The sequence below is a fragment of the Pithys albifrons genome, chromosome Z (genome assembly GCF_047495875.1).
Source record: "Pithys albifrons albifrons isolate INPA30051 chromosome Z, PitAlb_v1, whole genome shotgun sequence".
NCBI lineage: Eukaryota > Metazoa > Chordata > Aves > Passeriformes > Thamnophilidae > Pithys > Pithys albifrons.
The window spans coordinates 49,634,943-49,653,187 of record NC_092497.1 but is presented as its reverse complement, the minus strand read 5'-3'; the positions used below and the strand labels follow the sequence as shown (position 1 = coordinate 49,653,187).

General features: G+C 42.4%; 1 protein-coding gene across 1 annotated transcript in view; it reads right to left on the bottom strand.

The window, feature by feature from the left end:
• The window catches only part of KCMF1 (potassium channel modulatory factor 1), a 51,016-nt gene extending 34,975 nt beyond the window's left edge, over positions 1-16,041 (bottom strand). Inside the window, exon 1 of the mRNA XM_071581035.1 lies at positions 15,553-16,041. Within this exon, the coding sequence (XP_071437136.1) occupies positions 15,553-15,568 (16 nt within the window). The 5' untranslated portion in view covers positions 15,569-16,041. The remainder of the gene's footprint in view (positions 1-15,552) is intronic.
• Positions 16,042-18,245: the final 2,204 nt, after the last annotated feature.

Genomic DNA, 18,245 nt, shown 5'->3' with positions numbered 1-18,245 from the left:
CTCTGCCCTGGTCCTGCTGGCCTAATGTAGGAACAAAGAATCGAGCAGAACAGCTGGCCCAGCAAGTCCGAGCCTTGGTCCATAAGCATCAGCCAGCCTGTTGCAAAAAGTTTTTCCATTTTTGCTTTCACATCTCATGCTGTAGAAGTTACACAAACAACAGTTTCAGTCATCTCTCAGGCACTGGGAACAAGTGATTAGTGAGCACTTGCAGAACTTGCCTGACACTATGCAGTAATCTTGCAGGACTTCTGATCAAGCAGATTTGGCTTTCTAGTGTAATATTTGATACTGTCTCACATGTCTCATTATTCAATTAATATAATTTCATTTGACCATCAAAACAATCACAACACAAAAGCCTGCTAAGTACTGTAAATACACTAAAATTAAACAGACTGTAAAGGAGCACAGAAAGTTCGTAATGTGGTAGTAAAAGAACTGGCACCAGACATGATTTTATTTAACAACTCTGTTAATCTGGAAAATGGCAAACAGCATGTGAATTCTATTAATAGAAAAATACTTAAACTGAGGAAGCTATAAACAGCACCAGATCAAGAAAATAACAGTACCAGCATGGAGCTACATCCTGTGTCTAGGAAAATCAATGGTAAAGTTTCACATTCAGTGGGACAGGACCAGGTTCCTGGGTTAGTTTCAGAACGAAAGAGACAATAGACATGCGCGATTCAGGCAAGCACCTGCTAACGCAGTACTCGGCTGGGGGAAAGCACATCACACAGAAATGTGTTTTACAGGTGTAAAAAGCATGGAGAAACACCAAAATCCTAAAAAAGTTTAACAAAAGAACTGGTACTTCTCTGCTGAGCCCTGAAAGAATTGAGACAATTTTCTCAGAAAATAAACCTTTGTACATTTGGATTAGTGTTACTTAGGAAGAGTGGCATAAAAAGGGAAAAACACACAAGGAAAACAAGACACATGACACATGGGAGTGAACTGAGCAGTACAGCCCAGCTAAGCAGAGAGGTAAACGTGCTAGAAGATTGCTTTTTCTGTGAGACACATTTCAGGAAGACAAGAAAAAGTCTCCCACAATACCTGGCAGGGCAAAATGTGTTTGTTTTCCTTGTAAATTTTCACCTTCATAAGGGATATAGCAGAAATTAAATACTTAGATACATCCCATGCATAGCCTTGTGTCTGGAATATGCACTCAGCTTTACTTTCTTTTGCACTATCAGGCTCACTCCTGATCCTCTTAAACATTCCACAAATCAGCAAACATAGCAAGCTTTCCTATCCCTGGGGTAAGGGCCAAATTTAGCACAGATACCAATGCAGGAAGGAGCCAACACTGGCTGGGAAATCAAAGATCTAGAAATGAAAGACGAAAAAGTTTCCATGCAGCAAGTGCTCCAGCTCTAGCTTTGTGATTAGATACCTCACAATAACTCAGACTCAAAGACTCGCACAAAGTGGTCTGCAAATATACAGACTTTTCATGTGAGGAACACATGTCCAGAAGGAAACTGGAAGAGGGTGGGACAGAAGAGAATTAGTCCTCTTCACTAAAGAAAGCAGCAATGTCTGATACACAGCAGTAATACTTAGATTCTTCCCAGCCAATTCAGTTCACAGAGAGAAGCGCAATACTTTCTAATTTACTGCCTTCAGAATCACCGTTTGGAATGGCACCATAACATCATAAAAAGAACTTACCTTTCCTTAACACCACAGGGGATTTAGGAACCTGTAAAAATAATTGAGTTTCTCTGAACACAAAACTGGTTAATAGGAGGTTAAAAACCTACAGTATACTCACTTATGTAGTAGCAATATTCTACCTCGAGCTTTCTAAGGCATTTTCTTACTATGAACATCCACTGTCTTGGCAACCACTTTTCCTCACACACCTTGTTACACAGAACTGCTTCTCACACTGGTAACACACCTGCAGAAACTACAATTGCTTATAATAGGAAAGCTACACCAGAAGACTGCTATGGGATATACAGGAACCCAAAGTAAAAAAGGTTTCATGTCTACTTCAGTCAGGCTTTGAGTTTGTTCCATTCCTCTCTCCCATTCTTTCTGCTTCTTCATGGCACAGACTTCCTTGCTAATTCCCAGAATAATACAACACCCTGGGTTGGAAGCAACCTTAAAAGAACACCTAGATCCAACCCCTTTCTGTGGACAGGGACACCTCTGGATAGACCAGGTTGCTCAAAGCCCCATCCAACCCAGCCTTGAACACTTCTAGGGATGGGGCATCCACAGCTTCTCTGGGCAACCTGCTTCAGTGCCTCACCACCTTCAAAATGAATTTTTTTCTAATATCTAATCTAAACCTGTCCTCTTTCACTTCGAAGTCATTCCTCATTGTCCTATCACTACTGGCTCTTCTAAAAAGTCTCTCTCCACCTTTCTTGTAGGCTCCCTTCAGGTACTGGAAGGCTGCAATTAGAGCTGCAATTAGCCTTCTCTTCTCCAGGCTGAACAACCCCCATCCTCTCAGCCTTTCCTCATAGGAAAGGTGCTCCATCCCTCCCATCAGCTTGGTGGCCTCCTCTGGATTTGCTCCAACAGATCAGTGTCCTTCCTATGCTGGGGACCCCAGAGATGGGCACAGTGTTCCAGGTGAGGTTTCACCAGAGCAGAGCAGAGGGGCACAATCCCTGCTCTCGCCCTGCTGACCAAAGAGGATCAACACTTCCCTGACAGTCCTAATCATCTCACATACATATCCAACTTAAGAATAATTTAATAACTTCCCTATTTGAAAATAACAAGTCATATAATTTTCCCAAAGAGCTTTCAATCTACCACTTAACACTAAAACCCAACACTGATTTACAGATCACAGTTCATGAGTCCTTAATGCTCAAGTCTCTATGTATTTAGCTCATTTTCTTAAACAAGACAGAGATTTTCCTTTATTCACTGAATCACAAAATAAACCAGGTCCCAGCAATACAGTATTTTATTAAAATAGATAAACACACCTCACTTCTGGATTTAAAACAAAAGAGAGGGCCAAACACCTGTGAGGTCTCACTACTTACTATAGGCTCAGATGCTGTGCTACAGTTACAAAAAGCATCAAAGACTATTTGAAGGATAAGGGAAACATTAACTAACACAGAAATCTGATAGAACTTCATCACAAAAGTTTAGTTATCACTCTATTACAAAATAAGTCTGAGTGCTATAAGATACTACTGAAGAAAACCTAGATAATGAAGTAAGGGAAGGTAGACATGGAGGTATTTTAACCGCGGTTTCTGACTGTTAGAAGCACACAACTTCACAAGATCTGTTCTCCACTGCCCACTGTACTCTGCTTGAATTCCACACAAAAGTGTTTTTCACCCACTAAACTGCTGAGGTTTTTCAAGTTCTCAAATGTTCATGAGCAAAATCACTCATCCTCAAACTTGCATCTTCTGTAATTAGTACCTTCTTTAAACACATAAATAGTTTTTAAGACTGTCCCACTGCATACTGTGTGATTCTCACATTTGATTTGGGAATGCATGTCAAACATGGAACCAATTCTACCATGAAATAGCACGTCTTCCAGTCTACAGATACCCATATACTGGGGTTGGTATGAGTGTGGAACTCCAACCATTCCCCTTGTGATGTCACTGGGGTACAGGGATGAAGAGAGAGCTCCAGTCCGTTTGGCTGAACAGGATGTCCACATTCCTGTACAACTCCAAAACAAGCTGTTATTTTAACAGATTTTCTCAGCTCTCTATCAACTGTTACAACACACCAGGTATTACAAGTAACAGTATGCAGAAACTACTCTCCTTCCAGGCTCTTTCTGTGTGTGCTAGAGCTGCAGCTTCCCGCCTTCACTGATACACCTCTCAGCAGAGCAATGACACTCATAAGCAATTCAGCAGCTCTTTCCTTCACAAGGTTCTATGAGACTATAAAATTTTTCAGGGTGAATGAGGAATGGCAGTGCACCTAAAATACTGCCCATATAAAATATATTTTACAGTAAAGAGTTTGTTAAGGGTTTTTTTTGATTCACAGACATCTTTCATTACAGAACAGACCCAAATACAGTACATTAGAGTCTATGGTAGAGTCAACAGTGAACCTGTTTTCCTTGTGTTCAATCAGAAGATGCCTTACAATTGTTGCAGGAGGAGAAGAAAATGAAAAGTACCCTATTATTTACATACAACTTCTTTACTCTTCTTTAACCCTAATGTTTGCTCCATACTGAATGTACATCATCAGATCATTCAAAGCATTTCCTCTGCAGTTTCTAATTTCTGAGGCATTCCTGAGTCCCAGTAGCTTCTCTAGAGTTTCTGGATTAACTTGAACAAACTACAGGATGGACCTTTAAAACTGTGATGCACTGCTGAGATCTCCAAATGCTGTGACAGAGTGTGCAGGCAGTGACATCTTACCAATTAGGGACATTTAATGCCATGCCCTATTACACAAGTTAAGAAAATGTCTATTTTCTATAAAAGCAGTAATTTTTGAGGAACATTACAAGAAAGTAAAATGGGTTTGGAAGAAGCTTACTTAATGTAAGTACTACCAAAAGTATTCATGAGCATCTGACTTGAAATACTTGCTCTGAAAAGATACATCATGACATTCCGCAAAGCTGGAGTCTGGAGTCCAGCATCTCAATGAATTATCACCTCAAAGTACTTCACTCTTGGCTAAATACACGTATTTTGGCATGCAATTCTCAACAATTCATTACTTCATTTTCTGGTCACCTTCCTCTAATTCCTAATGCGTCCAGGAACAAAATATTAACTGAGCTTTGAGGTACAGTAAGAAAGACACCTCCTAGTAACTGGCTCCAATACTTATGAGCTGGATAATATTCTAATAGACTATAAAATAAGCCCAAAATTTGTTAAAATCCTCCATTTATACTTTTATTTTTTAATGTGGTATCAGTTAAACTTCAGAGTTTGCATCTTGCAGATCAGCTGCTTCTAACCAAACTTCAGACAACAGTCCACAACAGCATAAACACGTTATCAATGGCAGCCTCTACCACTACCACATAACTGACTAATAAGTCAATCATTCAATTATCTTCACCATGAAGACAAGGTTATATACTAAAGAATCTTCACTTGTTTATCTTCATTTACAAAGCCACTCTTCTATAGTAAAATCTCAAGCTGTTTTCTCAACTCCTCGGAAAAGTCTTTCAGAAAAAGGGACAGTTTATATAGTCAGATCCTGCTTGGCATTTCACAGGCCTTATTGGCAAAACAACCTTGGAAAAAATACCTGCACATCACAGCACACTCTTTCTGAATGGAGGGCAAATAGGTTTATTCATCTTTGTACTCTTCCCAAACTGAAGGTAACCAAGTGAAAAGAAAGCTGGAAAATGTGTTTGACCTACTCTGAGTCAAGACACTCTGCACAGTTTCTACTCCATCTCCTTAAATCTATAAGATATCTAATTAAGATAATCAACAGGTCATGGTTTACAGCAGAAGTGACTGACTCCCATCAGCACAGAGATCAAACCACACTTACTGACATTTTCATCTTATCAGAACAGTACAAACCATGGCAGGGAACAGGTATGGAATTAAGATCATCTGAGCTATCTTTTTCACATCTAGATTGAAAAAAGCTTAGTCATGACGTAGAAAGCTCTGCCTTCTCTACAGCTTACTTTTGCAAAGCTCAGGTGTCCTTCTTCAAGGGCATCCTGAATTCTCTTTCCTTATCTCTTACCTCACTTTCCACAGCTGGGTTTAGCGAGCCTACTTAGGGCATGTGAAAAATAATACTAGAAATAATTCAGGTGCTGAAGGTAGTGCCCTTATTTACTCTCAGAAAGTAAAGACATAATGCCAGAAGAAACAGTGGAACCTGCGGCAGCACAGCTGTGTCAGCCCAGATGTGACCTGTGTTCCAGCAATGTTACTCTTGTTGAAATTGCTCTCACAGACCCATTTCATTGGTGGATCACAGGTTGCTTCTCACTACAGAGATCTTCTGCTTTTAGAGAAAATTCACACCTCAGCCTGAATACTGATACAAACAACAGCTGTACACTAAACTCCGTTTGTATTAGATACATCTTAGCACTACTGCCTATATTAAAAGCATATGCAAACCTTCACAACAATTCAAACATTTGCTTTGTTGAAGTGAAAGTGATGTGATGGTACCCTGAGCACAGACAAGCCTTTGTGCTCAAACCACAGATTTCTTCAGAGCTACTTTCATTTTATCACAAAAGAAAGTGCAACTGACAATGGTCATTGTCAAGACTCAGCGGCTTAAAATTCAATCCAGATGAACAGCAATTTCTAAACATCTTAAGTTATTATACACACACAAACACACACACACACAGATAAGTTATGCAAAACATATTTCCAGTAAAACTGAATATTGGTTCTTAGCAGAATCATTTCTTTGGAGATAAAGACAGAAGTTACTGGCAGTCACACAAGAAGTCCTTTTATGACCACATCCTAGCGCATTTCTGACCTTGAAAATCTTGCATGACCCATTGCTGCTGGAGCAAGGATACTTGAGATGCCTGCCTCAAGTACCCGGAGCACCACCTGCTTCACAGCCCACAGCACTGCTCTCCAACCAGCCACCTCTAGCATGTCTCTATTCAACTGCCAAGTAATTCTCATGTTGTCCTAAGCACATGTCCAGGTGTTCATTTCCAGAAGCTGCCATGAAGTTCCTGCCATGCTTTCAAGCATCCAGAAAGCAGCTCTGTTGGTCTGAATATTGGTTCAGGAATCGGTTTAAAATTGCAATCCTAATATGAATATTTTCATCACATTAATTTAAGCTAATTTCTACACTGTTTATACGTAAAGATTTCACCTCAACCTTTACATTTTTTAGAGTTAATACAGTCTAACAGAGTGGGCCACCTTCATCCAAGGGTACTGGCTGCTTTAGTACCAATAACCTGACAGCAAACAGCCTTTACACTGGGCATCAACTGTTACTGACGAGTTTTGTAAACAATGACTTATCCTCAACAAGTAAAGACAATCACATCAGTCATAACCTAGTTAAACTTTCACTATTAAAACCATCTCATCTCGTCAGCTAACTAAAAAACCCAAAATACAACTTCATCTCTGTAACTGGCCAAAGAAAACATTGCCTAAAAACCTTTTCAGCAACAGCTGTTTTCTGAAATAAGTGTGGGCTAGTTGTGCTACCAGGAAACACCAGAGCTTTGCTTTTCAAAGAGGCTTACAGAGGCAGACTTTAAATTTCTACTGCACTTGAACCCAACATGGGTCTACAGCTTCCCCAGGTGCTTTTGAAAATCCCACCCCAGAGAACTCAAAGGAGGAAAATAGGAGAGGGAGAGCACAATGAAGTAGGAGCTTAAAAGATAAGAGACCAAAGATAAAAAGAAAGAAGGCAAAGAAGATAATGCTGTGAGACAGCACCTCTTGTCAGTCAAGACAAGAAACGTTGCCTCCCCAAAAGAATCTGGCACCAGGAAGTGGCAGAAGTGATGGGGGAAGACCAAATCTGACCCGAGGTAAGAAAAAAAACCGCAGTTATAGTTTTTTTTTAAACTCTGTCTGTTGTTTCATCTTACTTTTGCAGTTTTTTTGTTTGATTGTTTTAATGATTATTTTTTTAAAGGAATGTCTTTCTTCAGCTGAATTTTTGTCACTGATGAAAGTGGGATGATACAAATCAAATGTGGAGCAGGACCAACAGAATCTTTAAAAAATGTGAAATTATACAAATATTGAAATTGAAAAACAAATTTTCAATAGTATAGGAATGATGTATGAAGTGATAGCTGCAAACAGTATATGCGAGTGAAACATCCCCATGAGAACAAAATTTGGAAGACTCGACCTGCATCTACCAAAGTCACTGCTATGGCAGCACGAGACCAGGAATTCCTACCCATAGAAGACTTTCCTGACTGCCTTGTGGCAAAACATAAAATTTCCACCTGATATCCCATGTGCAAATGGGAAAAAACCATCATGGTCTCTTTGCTCAGGTTCCATGTTTAATTGCAATAAAAAAGTTTTACCCAGGTCTCCAACTGAAAATGGGGCGACTTTCACCAAAAGTCTCCCAGAAGCTCCAGAGAAAGCAATCACAACAGAGAGAATTAACATGCAGGAAATTCACTGCAGGGGGTGAAATGGACAATAAGAAGAGGAAATCTCATACAAAAACAAACCATAGACTAAGCTTAACATTTAAAAAAATACTTTAACATTAAAAACAAGAGACAAAATTGCATCCGATACATCCATTCTCCCTCTATCACTCATTCAAACTGCGTTCCCAAAACAAACCTGTCAGGGGGAACCATTTTCTCCTAATACGTCAGAGGTTCCAGTGCTGACTTCTATTCATACTTAAAAATTAATTCTGAACTACAACAAATAACTTCAAGTGGTAGAAGTCAAACCATCACCTGCACACACCTTTGATACACAGTTCGGGAGCTTCTATGATGCTGCCTCACAATATTCACTTGGCACAGACCTCACTTCTGATATTCATAAATGTTAATAAATCACACAAAACTTTTCTACCAGATCCAAACTGAATTGTTAGAATTACACATATATTCTGAAAAAGTGAAACTGACAAGCTTGTCTCTATGTTCCACACTGAATTCAAAATGCTCTTACTTCACTGCATCAAAATTAATTATCAAAATGCTATACTGAAATAAAACCATGGATAACTCTGTGGACTAGATATACAAAAGCCTCAGGAGTAAGTTCAAACCAGATGCTCAAGTGACGCTTCAAGGAAAGGGACCTAAAATTTAAGCTTTTGAACAGCCACACTTGAATTTGAAATAAATAAAATACCTGGAGTAGAAAGTTTAAGATAAAATCCAAAGCTGTAATTGTTCATTCCGGATATGAGGCAGCCTCAAGGACATTCAATGAAAAAATATTCTTCAATCTCATTACATAGTATATGAAAAAGCAGCCTTATTCACCCTCTTGAATTCATGAAATTTCTTCTTGTGTTTGAGAAGAGAGATTCCACCTTACGCAGATGATGTCTTTCTTTCAGACTCTCTATCACCACTTCTGAGGCAAACAGCTTTTCACTTTCTGTCCATGCAGTAACTCCCCCTCACACACCTGAAGGTACTAACCAGGACCCTGCTTGAGTTCTCTGAACTCGAGGTGTCCAAGTTGCTCACAGTACCTTAATATTGTTGTTTAATAATGTATGAGTGAAAAACATTTCTGCCTATAGTTGAGCCTGTATAGTCCTTCTCCATTATGTCTCCATTTTCAGAATCTACAGCTCCCAAATCTGTTCATCTGTTCTAAATCCTGAGGAGGGAAGAATACATTGCATATGGAGGATTTAGCTCAAGTGATTCCAAGAACAAAAACCACAAAAGCTCACAATTTTACTCACATTAAACTACATGTATCCCTACTATCAAACTATGCTCAAAATCCACTGGAAATGCTATCCAACACAACTATATTCCTTTCTCAAAAACTACCTCCTCACTCACTGCACAAGTGCACACAATGTACAGTCAGCAAAGAGGAAAGTCTGTTTCATCCTTGTTCATCAACTGAGCCCTCAGTTATCACACTTCAAAAAAAATTTGCACTGACTATGGATTTTCTCACAGCCTTCTCCCTGAACGCATTTTCTCTATTGCCTTTCAGTGCAGTAAAAACATCAGTAAATTAACTTTTAACAGCCTTTCTCAGCAGCATTTTCCTTCTCTTGAAATAGAGTTTTAATCTTTACATGGCTTGGTTTCCCTCCAAGTCCACTGAACCCAACCACCCAATCAAAGATGCCAAAAGATAAGGTTTTCAGAATCCCTGATATTCTAGAATTAAGCATTTTTTCAAAGCTCAATGCTCAGTTACTACAGTTGCAGGTGTGAATGCTCAATCCCCAAAACCCAAATTAGGCCTTCACAACTTAAGGAACAAACAGCTGCCTGTGAATTCTTGCCCATGTGATTTACCCAACAGTTCACATGAACTTTGCAGCAGAAGACAGGAGGGTTGATCCAGCTTTCCACAACAAAGCTCCTCCACCAACACCTCCACCACCCTTTCTTTCTGTAATGCCTCTATCTGCTCATTGCTGTACAATCCCAGACACGGAGAGTGATCTAACAGAGAAAACCCTCCCGTGCACCCTAAAGGAGACAGGGTGCTATGGAGCTGATAATATGCAACAATTTAGATACTCAAATAAAGTTAAATTATTGCTGTCTCTGCAACCACATTCTGGTATATTCTAATTCCTGAGTGACGTTCTTCAAGTCTGCTGCTGTGTCCAGCAACTTCCTGAATGTATTAACACTTTTTGTATTAGCCAATACTTTGGGTTTGTATTTAGCAGTAACAGAACTAACGTAACAATGAAGACACAACAACGGAACAAGTGACACCAACAATCCTCCCTCAATGTTATCAGTAATGTAAACATGATGAAGGACTTGAAAAGCTATCTTTTTATTTAACTTTATTTGTATGAACTTTATTTGTCCAGTACTGCTCAAGCAATTTTCACGGCTCTATAAATTTCTCCTGAATCCCTTTTTGTTCAAGCAAATATTTGGAAGCATAAGTTTTTTCACCATTTGTCTTCTTCACTCCCACCCAAAAATGGTAAAAGTATGACAGTTTTGTTCTACTTTTTCTGCTTAGGACATAGACTACCACACTTTTAATATAGATAATTTAAATCTATTATTTCCCCCCCATTTCCCATGATTCATGACATTAACTCTTGTAAAGACCCGAGAGAAAAAATGGTCTCTCTCTGAAGAACCTTGTTCACAGAGCCTTCAGGGCCAGCAGCACCTTGGTTCACACACTGACTGTTTCCTAACCCATCAGAACCAGAATCCTTTGTCTAAATCAAAACCCAGCTTCCATAAAAACAGTAAGTATCTTGCCAGTTAAAATATTGTTTATGTGAATTACATTTCCAGCTCTTTTATTATGAAATGATTACCCTGTTACCTACAGAAATCAAAACACAGTTTAGTAATAAAGCAAATTACTGTGTTCAAATATTTCTAATCACATTTGCAGCTGTTTACACTTAACATTAACAATTTTTGTCTAAACAGAGCTCTCTATAGTCCAATTGTCACACTAATTCATTTTAGATACTGAAATACATTTGTAATTAGATGCATTAATATGCCACCATAGAGTGAAACTACCAAGAGCACAAAGCACTTCACACACACAGTTAGAAAATGCTCTGTCAGACTCAAAGACTACAGAAAATTCAAAAAACCTCACTGTTTCACATTACACATACAACTTAATCTGGATTTATTTTCTACAAAATAGAGCTAAGTGGCAGCAACATATGACAGAATTTGCTATTACTCTGTATTGGGAAATAGCACACTCTGTATTTGGAGAAGATACAAGCAAAGTAAGTAGCAGAAGGCAGCAAGTTGTAACTGGTCTCACAAGTGCACATTTCATTATTAAATGCCATACTTCATCAACACACTATCTTGAGTGTTTTCTATGAAAAATAAGTAGACTTGTTAATTGAATTAAAACTTTTACATGCAAAAATATATTAATTCTGTGTTTAGCAGCAATTCAAAACTGAGATTACATGAAGTTCCACAGTTTGTAGTACCCTTCCACAGCTCAAGTATGACACAGCTGTTGCATAATTACAAAGGGCAGGAATTACTCTTGCTTTTACTGTCTTCACAAAGTTTGTTATGAAGTTTTGTTTATGTTTTGCATCGTGAACATACAGAAAATGCCATCAGGCCAGACTCACAATTTTTCACTACACAGCTGGAGGACTGGAGCCACCACTACCCTTACATCAGTACCCTTACAAGTAGTTTGTACATTTTCAACTGCCAATTATGATTTCTTGAATTTCAAAGACCAACTTTGGTGTATTCCTTTTTAAGATTTACTTATTTACCCTTCTACTACAAATAAGCACTTGATCTAAGTATCTCTATTCAACACATATATGTATACACACAAAACAGAGGAGCACCAAGACACAAGCTCTGTCAAGTACAAGGAGCTTGAAGCCAGCAGAGAGAGAACCTGGAAACTTCACAGTCACTGCTCTCCATATTCCCAGCTGTGTTACCACCACCCATTCACAACTTGACCTCAGTGGGACTGGAATTAACTGCAGAGTTTTGCTGAATCTAAGATATGCTGACAAACAAACACCATCAAATCACCACCACTTATTGCTGGTTTTTTTAGGCTTAAATACTACATCCTTCAGTGAGAGCAAGCAAAAAAGACGGAACTAGGTCTGGGAGTGGGTTGCAGAGCATGCAAGACAGAGGTGATGCTGGTGGAATGGCGCTGGGAGCCCTCTGGAGCTGCCAGGTGGAAGGAAACTGACGCCAGGCCTGAAACGTGGTAGCAACCCAGTTCTGCAAAAGAAATTGCAAAAATGGTCTTCTAATGATAATCCTGGAAGCTGCAATTCTATTTTTTTTTGCTGTCCCGGGTGGTGTCTCCTGCCTAGGAGAGAATCATTGCCAGATGCATGTCCACAGAAAGAAATAATCTGTAATAAACAAAATACTTTCTGGTAAACTTTCTAGAGCATACAAAAAATACTATGACCTACCTGTTCATTGTAGGCTAACAAATATTACATGACCACATACTCTGCCACAGAGGGGCTAACCCAGAGAAACACAACACATTGCTCCTATAAAGGGAACAACATGAAATCCAAGACCAGGGGATGACTTCATGTAGCATTCTACAAAACCAAAGGCAGAGAATAGCTAGTCTCTTAACACCAAATCACAGAATAAAAATGGTTTTGACAAATCAGAAGAGACTAACAATAGCAAGAGAGAAATATTTAACTCTTGACAGCATGACCAATGAAGTTGCTTAAACAGCAAACAAACATTTTAAAACAGCAACAGTAATTCAAGTTCTAGCTGGGGCCCATTTTCCTGAATTTGGGAGAAACAGGAGTCTGGAGCTTATGTGTGAAATGAGAGCAAAGTGAAAAGGTAGGTTGTGGTCATATTTTTTCTGAAGTATAACAGACTCTCCCTTAAAAAAAAACCAAAACAAAACAACAAAAGAAACCAATCAAAAAAACTTTAACAATGGGACTGCAGAAATTACTACACCAAAGAAACAGTCAAAAAACTTTGATGTAGAGTAAGCTTAAGTCTCCCCATCAGATGCTTCACAGCCTATTTAAAAGTCCTAAGATTTTAGAATTCTTCTAACTTCTCCAGAGATATTCTTTCCCACTATAAAACTGGTACAGTACTCAGATTCTGCCAAGACCCATCAATAAATCTTGTTTGTAACTTTGTGGATGGATCATTTAAAAGAAAACACACAAGAAAAAAAGAATCAAACTTGAACAAAAGCTTGCTTTCTCCCCATGACATGTTCTTCTGAGACAGCCATCCCCAAACCAGTTACATTGAATCAAAACGACTATGAACTATTTTTTTTGAGTATATAATTTCTACAGATTTCCAGAGTTCTACTAAAATTGAGACTCCAAAGCTCTGAAGCTGAAAAACCACGTCTCCCATACTAAAATGCAACATTCTACCCCTGTAACTACAGTTGAATAGGAGAAAACATCTGAAGTGTGAAGTAAGAGCAGATCACTGTGAAATTAAGAGACAGAGTAGCTTTTTAATGAAAATGATCCTAAGGATACAGTGGCAGAGGTTTAATCTCACAGTGCTCCCAGGGATTCGGGAACACTTTTTACACATACAGCTGAGGAGTCTACATCCACGATACAAAATTACCAAATCTGACACTCACCGGGCAAGAGAGGCAACTATTTCCCTTTTTTTTTTTTCTAACTGGTGTGTCTAAATAGAACAATCACGGAGGAATCTGTTCTGGAAAGAGAATAGCAAGTCTGGTTTCATTAACAGTCACTCCTTCTAAAAATATCAACAAATACCTAAGACAGGAAATGTAATTTTCTACAAAATTTTATTTTGCTACAAACAATTAAACAACCAAAACAAAAATTGGTGATATAGTCTCCATCAGAAACACTCCTATATGGAAACCTAGTTTCAAATTCTTTCTGTCTTAAAAAGGCTGCTCCAGGACTGAAATGTCTTTTTAACACACATCACCACCTTTTATAATAGTCATTCACTGAACACTAAAAAACAACACATGATATCACTATGATAGCACTTCCATAGTTTTGACCTCTTCAAGCTAGAAAAGCTTGTGTTCTACTATTGTACTTTAAAGAAAGAATCATGGATGCACACATCACAGCAAAGACTTGATGACTGCATGATCTGATAACACTACCACCAGCTTGGTGATCAATGCTTATCTCATTTCAGTCAAAAACTGCATCTTTAACCACAGAGAAATCTGTCTCCACTCTCTTGGGAAAACACGTATTTTATGGAGGGCAGGGGGAGGGGGAGAAACAGAAATCAGCACTCCCACTAAATTTAAACTTTAACAAGCGAATAAAAACAAAAGCTGGTGGATTCAGGGAAGACAGCTCATTGATAGAGATGCACTGACACCTTGCACAAACAAGAAGTCTGCAAAACACTGCAACACACACCAAAAATCCATCCATCATACACTACTGTCAAGCATCAAGCGACTAACTAGAAGCCAGTATTATGAGCCACAAATACTGAATTCTGTTTGTCAAAACATTTTTAGATTAGATAAAACAGAGAAAAAAGATAAAGAGAAAATGGAGATAGGTGCCGAATGAAGTTCCTAACATGGCAGGAAGTTATCTTTTCAAATGACAAATCCTGCTTTTACAGCGTATTTTACTCCTAACACTTTATTCGCTGGTAAACAAGCACAGAAAAAACAAGTGACTTTTTCTCCTGTTTTCACACTCCCATTTTCTTCCTGTAGAAATTCCTTTCTCAGCTTCCATTTCTTCCTCCACTCTGCTCCTTTTGACTAATGCTGAACTATCCACTGAACTCTTCTACGGCGGTGAACACAACGGGACGAGGGGCCCGCAGCACACAGAACACGTTTCTCCCGCGGCCTCAAAACATGCCACCGTACACCAGCCTAGGCCTTCTCTGCCTCCAGGCAAAACAGAGGGAAGGGGGCAGATCCCGAGACCGCCAGGACACAGGCCAGCCCTTGGCAGGGCCCTCCCGGCCGCATGCCCGCCTGTGCCCCGGCCGCGCTCCTCCTGCACCGGCGGGGCCCCGAGCGCGGCCGACACGTCGGCAGGGCCGCCCCGCGCCGCCGCCCACCACTGGCGGCTGGGCCCGCGGGGCCCTTGGCTGCTCGCTCCGCCCGTCCTTCGAGCGAGGAGCAGGGAGGGCCCCGGCTCAGGCCCCGCCGGCCGCACCTGCGGGCCCGGCCCCGCCCGGCGAAGGCCGTGCGACGATCGGGCCGTCCCGGCCTGCCCGGCTATGACACTGCAGAGCGCGGCCCGCCCGCCGGGGCCGCTCCTTCCTTCCGCCGCCGGCCCCGGGCCCGCTCCCGGCGGCGCCATGATGATGATCGGCCCCCGAGGCCGCCGGGCCCGGCCCCGCCGGCGGCGGCGAAGGCCCGGGCGCCCCGCGTCGCTCACCTTCATGTCGGGACATCCTAGTCCAGAGGCGGCGGCCCAGGCCCGTCCCGGGGCTCCCGCGGGCAGCTCGGGCGCCGCTGCGGCCTCGCCCCCCACCGCCGCCCCGGTGCGAGAGGAGAGGGGCCGCGGCTGGGCCGAGAAGGGGGCGAAAACACAAGAGGCGGCTCGGAGCCGGCCTCCCTTCTCCTCCCTATCCTCCTCCTCCTGCCCCCTCGCCCGCCTTGCGGGCGGCGGATCCGGCAGCAACGGCTTCCCGGGCGCCGTGACACGGTGATTCCGGGCCCCGCCGGCCGCTGGCGCCGCCTCCCGCGCCGCTCCGCCCCTGCCGCACCAGCGACGGCCGCACTGGAGCCTTCCCGACTCCGGCCCCTTCCTCCTTCTCCTCCTCTTCCTCCTCCTCCGCCCGCCGCGGCCGCGCCGCCGGAGGAAGAGGAAACTCGCCGGCAGGGCGGCGGCTGCTCCGCGCGGGCTGCCGGGCCGGGGCGGCGCCCGCGGGCCAAGGAAGCGCCGAGTAACGGGACCCAGCGGCAGCTTGACCCGCAGGACGCGAATTAATCAGCTTTTTTATGCAGAAGTTGCGGAGAGAGCAGCTCGGCGCATGCCCCCAGCCGGCCTTCGGTCACTGGTGGCGTTACTCGTCCTGCCAGCTCTGAGGAGCTGCGGACTCCAGGAGCACCGCTGCGGTCTTTCCTTCTTGTTTTTCCTCTTCTGCCTTTGTCAGGTCTGCAGAGGACGGCCAGAAGTGTCCTCCAGCCAGGTTCCAGCTCCCTAAGCAAGAGGAAGCCCACGAGGTGCCGCGGGTCGTCACACTCATTGAATCACAGAATCTTTTGAGTTGAAAGGGACCCACAAGGATCACTGAGTCCTACTCCTGGCCCTGCACAGGACTATCCCCAGGAGTCACAGCTTGTCCCTGAGAGCATTGTCCAAACGCTTCTTGAGCTCTGTCAGGCTTGGTGCTGTGACCACTGCCCTGGGGAGCCTGTTGAGCACCCACTGACTCTGGGTGAAGAACCTTTTTCTTATATCCAGCCTAAACCTCCTCTAACACAACTTCAGGCCATTCCCTCTGGTCCTGTTGCTGGTCACCACAGAGAAGAAATCAGAGCCTGCTCCTCCTCTTCCCCTCATAAGGAAGTTCTAGACTTGTAATGAGGTGTCCCCTCAGTCTCCTCCAGGATGAAAGTGACCTCAGCTGCTCCTCACACAGCTTCCCCTCAGGGCCCTTCACTCCAGACAAGTGTCTTGGTCTGTCCACATCATGAGGACTTTTCATCCTGTCATCATTGCTTTCTTCCTGTTCATGGAAGCAGGCTAGTCTTGAGATGAGTGAAAGCACCATGGCATGGCTCCATTCCTTTACTAGTTTACATGCACAGGACACGTACATCGTTGTGTTTTGATTTTGTGCTGCCTTTCTTACTATGATGCCTTGGCCTTTCCCCATATTTCATCCATGGCAACAGCACCATCTCTCTCACCTTCTCCCATCTGCCTTTGTTTTCCTCTAAGGTGGCATCCTTCTGTCTTTTGCCTCTGCCAGTCCAACATCTCCATCTTCTCCATTGTCTTGCACCCCAACCCTCATATATCTGCCCCAGCCCTGCTATTCTTCTATGTTCATGTTGGTGAAGCACCTTTTCAGTCTGTTTCAAAGGCCATGAGGGCCCACACACCAGAATGGCCTAATAAGCATCAAGCTGCTGGGAAAGGCAGCAATGAACCAGTAAGTGGTGAAAGAAGGAATTGCCAGCCTCATTCCTTGCACTCCCCTCCTCCCATGCCAGTCATTATATAGCCTCTGCTTCACACCCTTGCATGTATATGCACACTTTGTTCCCTGTGGTCTGACCACCTGCTTCACTTCCAGCTTTCCCTTGACCTGACCATGTGTGGTTTCATAAATGGTGCCTACTGAGAGGATAACATGGATCTAAAAATCTAGAAGTCCAGTGGGTTGTGGGCATTCTCAATGGCAGCAAGCAATAACTGCATTGGATTAGTTGTCGGGGAAACTGGGGATCATTTTGACTGATGGGAGCCAGTGACCTCACTGCTTGTGAGTGCGGGGGAAGAGTCGATGACTATGCAAGAAGGTACAATACAGATGATGAGACACTAAAGATAACTTTGCAGCTGGCATAAAATTCACCACCAAACTATGAAAGCAGTATCTTCATCTTAGTTCTGGAGATGAAGCTGTACCTGTCTTGCCAGCATTTCACAGCAACAGTGCACGGAGTGGGGCAGTGTGTCCTAGTACTTCATTTCATCCCCAGCATTTTTAAATGTCAGTTGTCTCGCCCAGATGCAAAACACAGATCATCAGGTGCTCACAGCTGAGCTCTCTTTCAGTCCCTAGAAGAGCAAGCTAGCTTGCAAACTGCTAACTCAGCTGACTAGCAATACTTCATCTCTGTATGAGACAGTTTCCTTGTGTACATAACTCTGCCTCACTGAGCACTATGATACTGTGTTGGCCTGTGCTAGGTTTTATCCTGTTCTGGCAGAGTGGCCTCCCACAAAAGCGTCTGCCTGGGCATCAGATAAAATACAGGCTTCAAACCAGGCATTTCGCTGGGACCTGGGAGATTCTGTTTTCAGTCATGAAAGTCCTTGATTTAATCATCCTGTTTCTTCACGCTTCAGTAGAAAAGTATTTTAATAACCTTTTGTCTATTAAGTGTTATTCA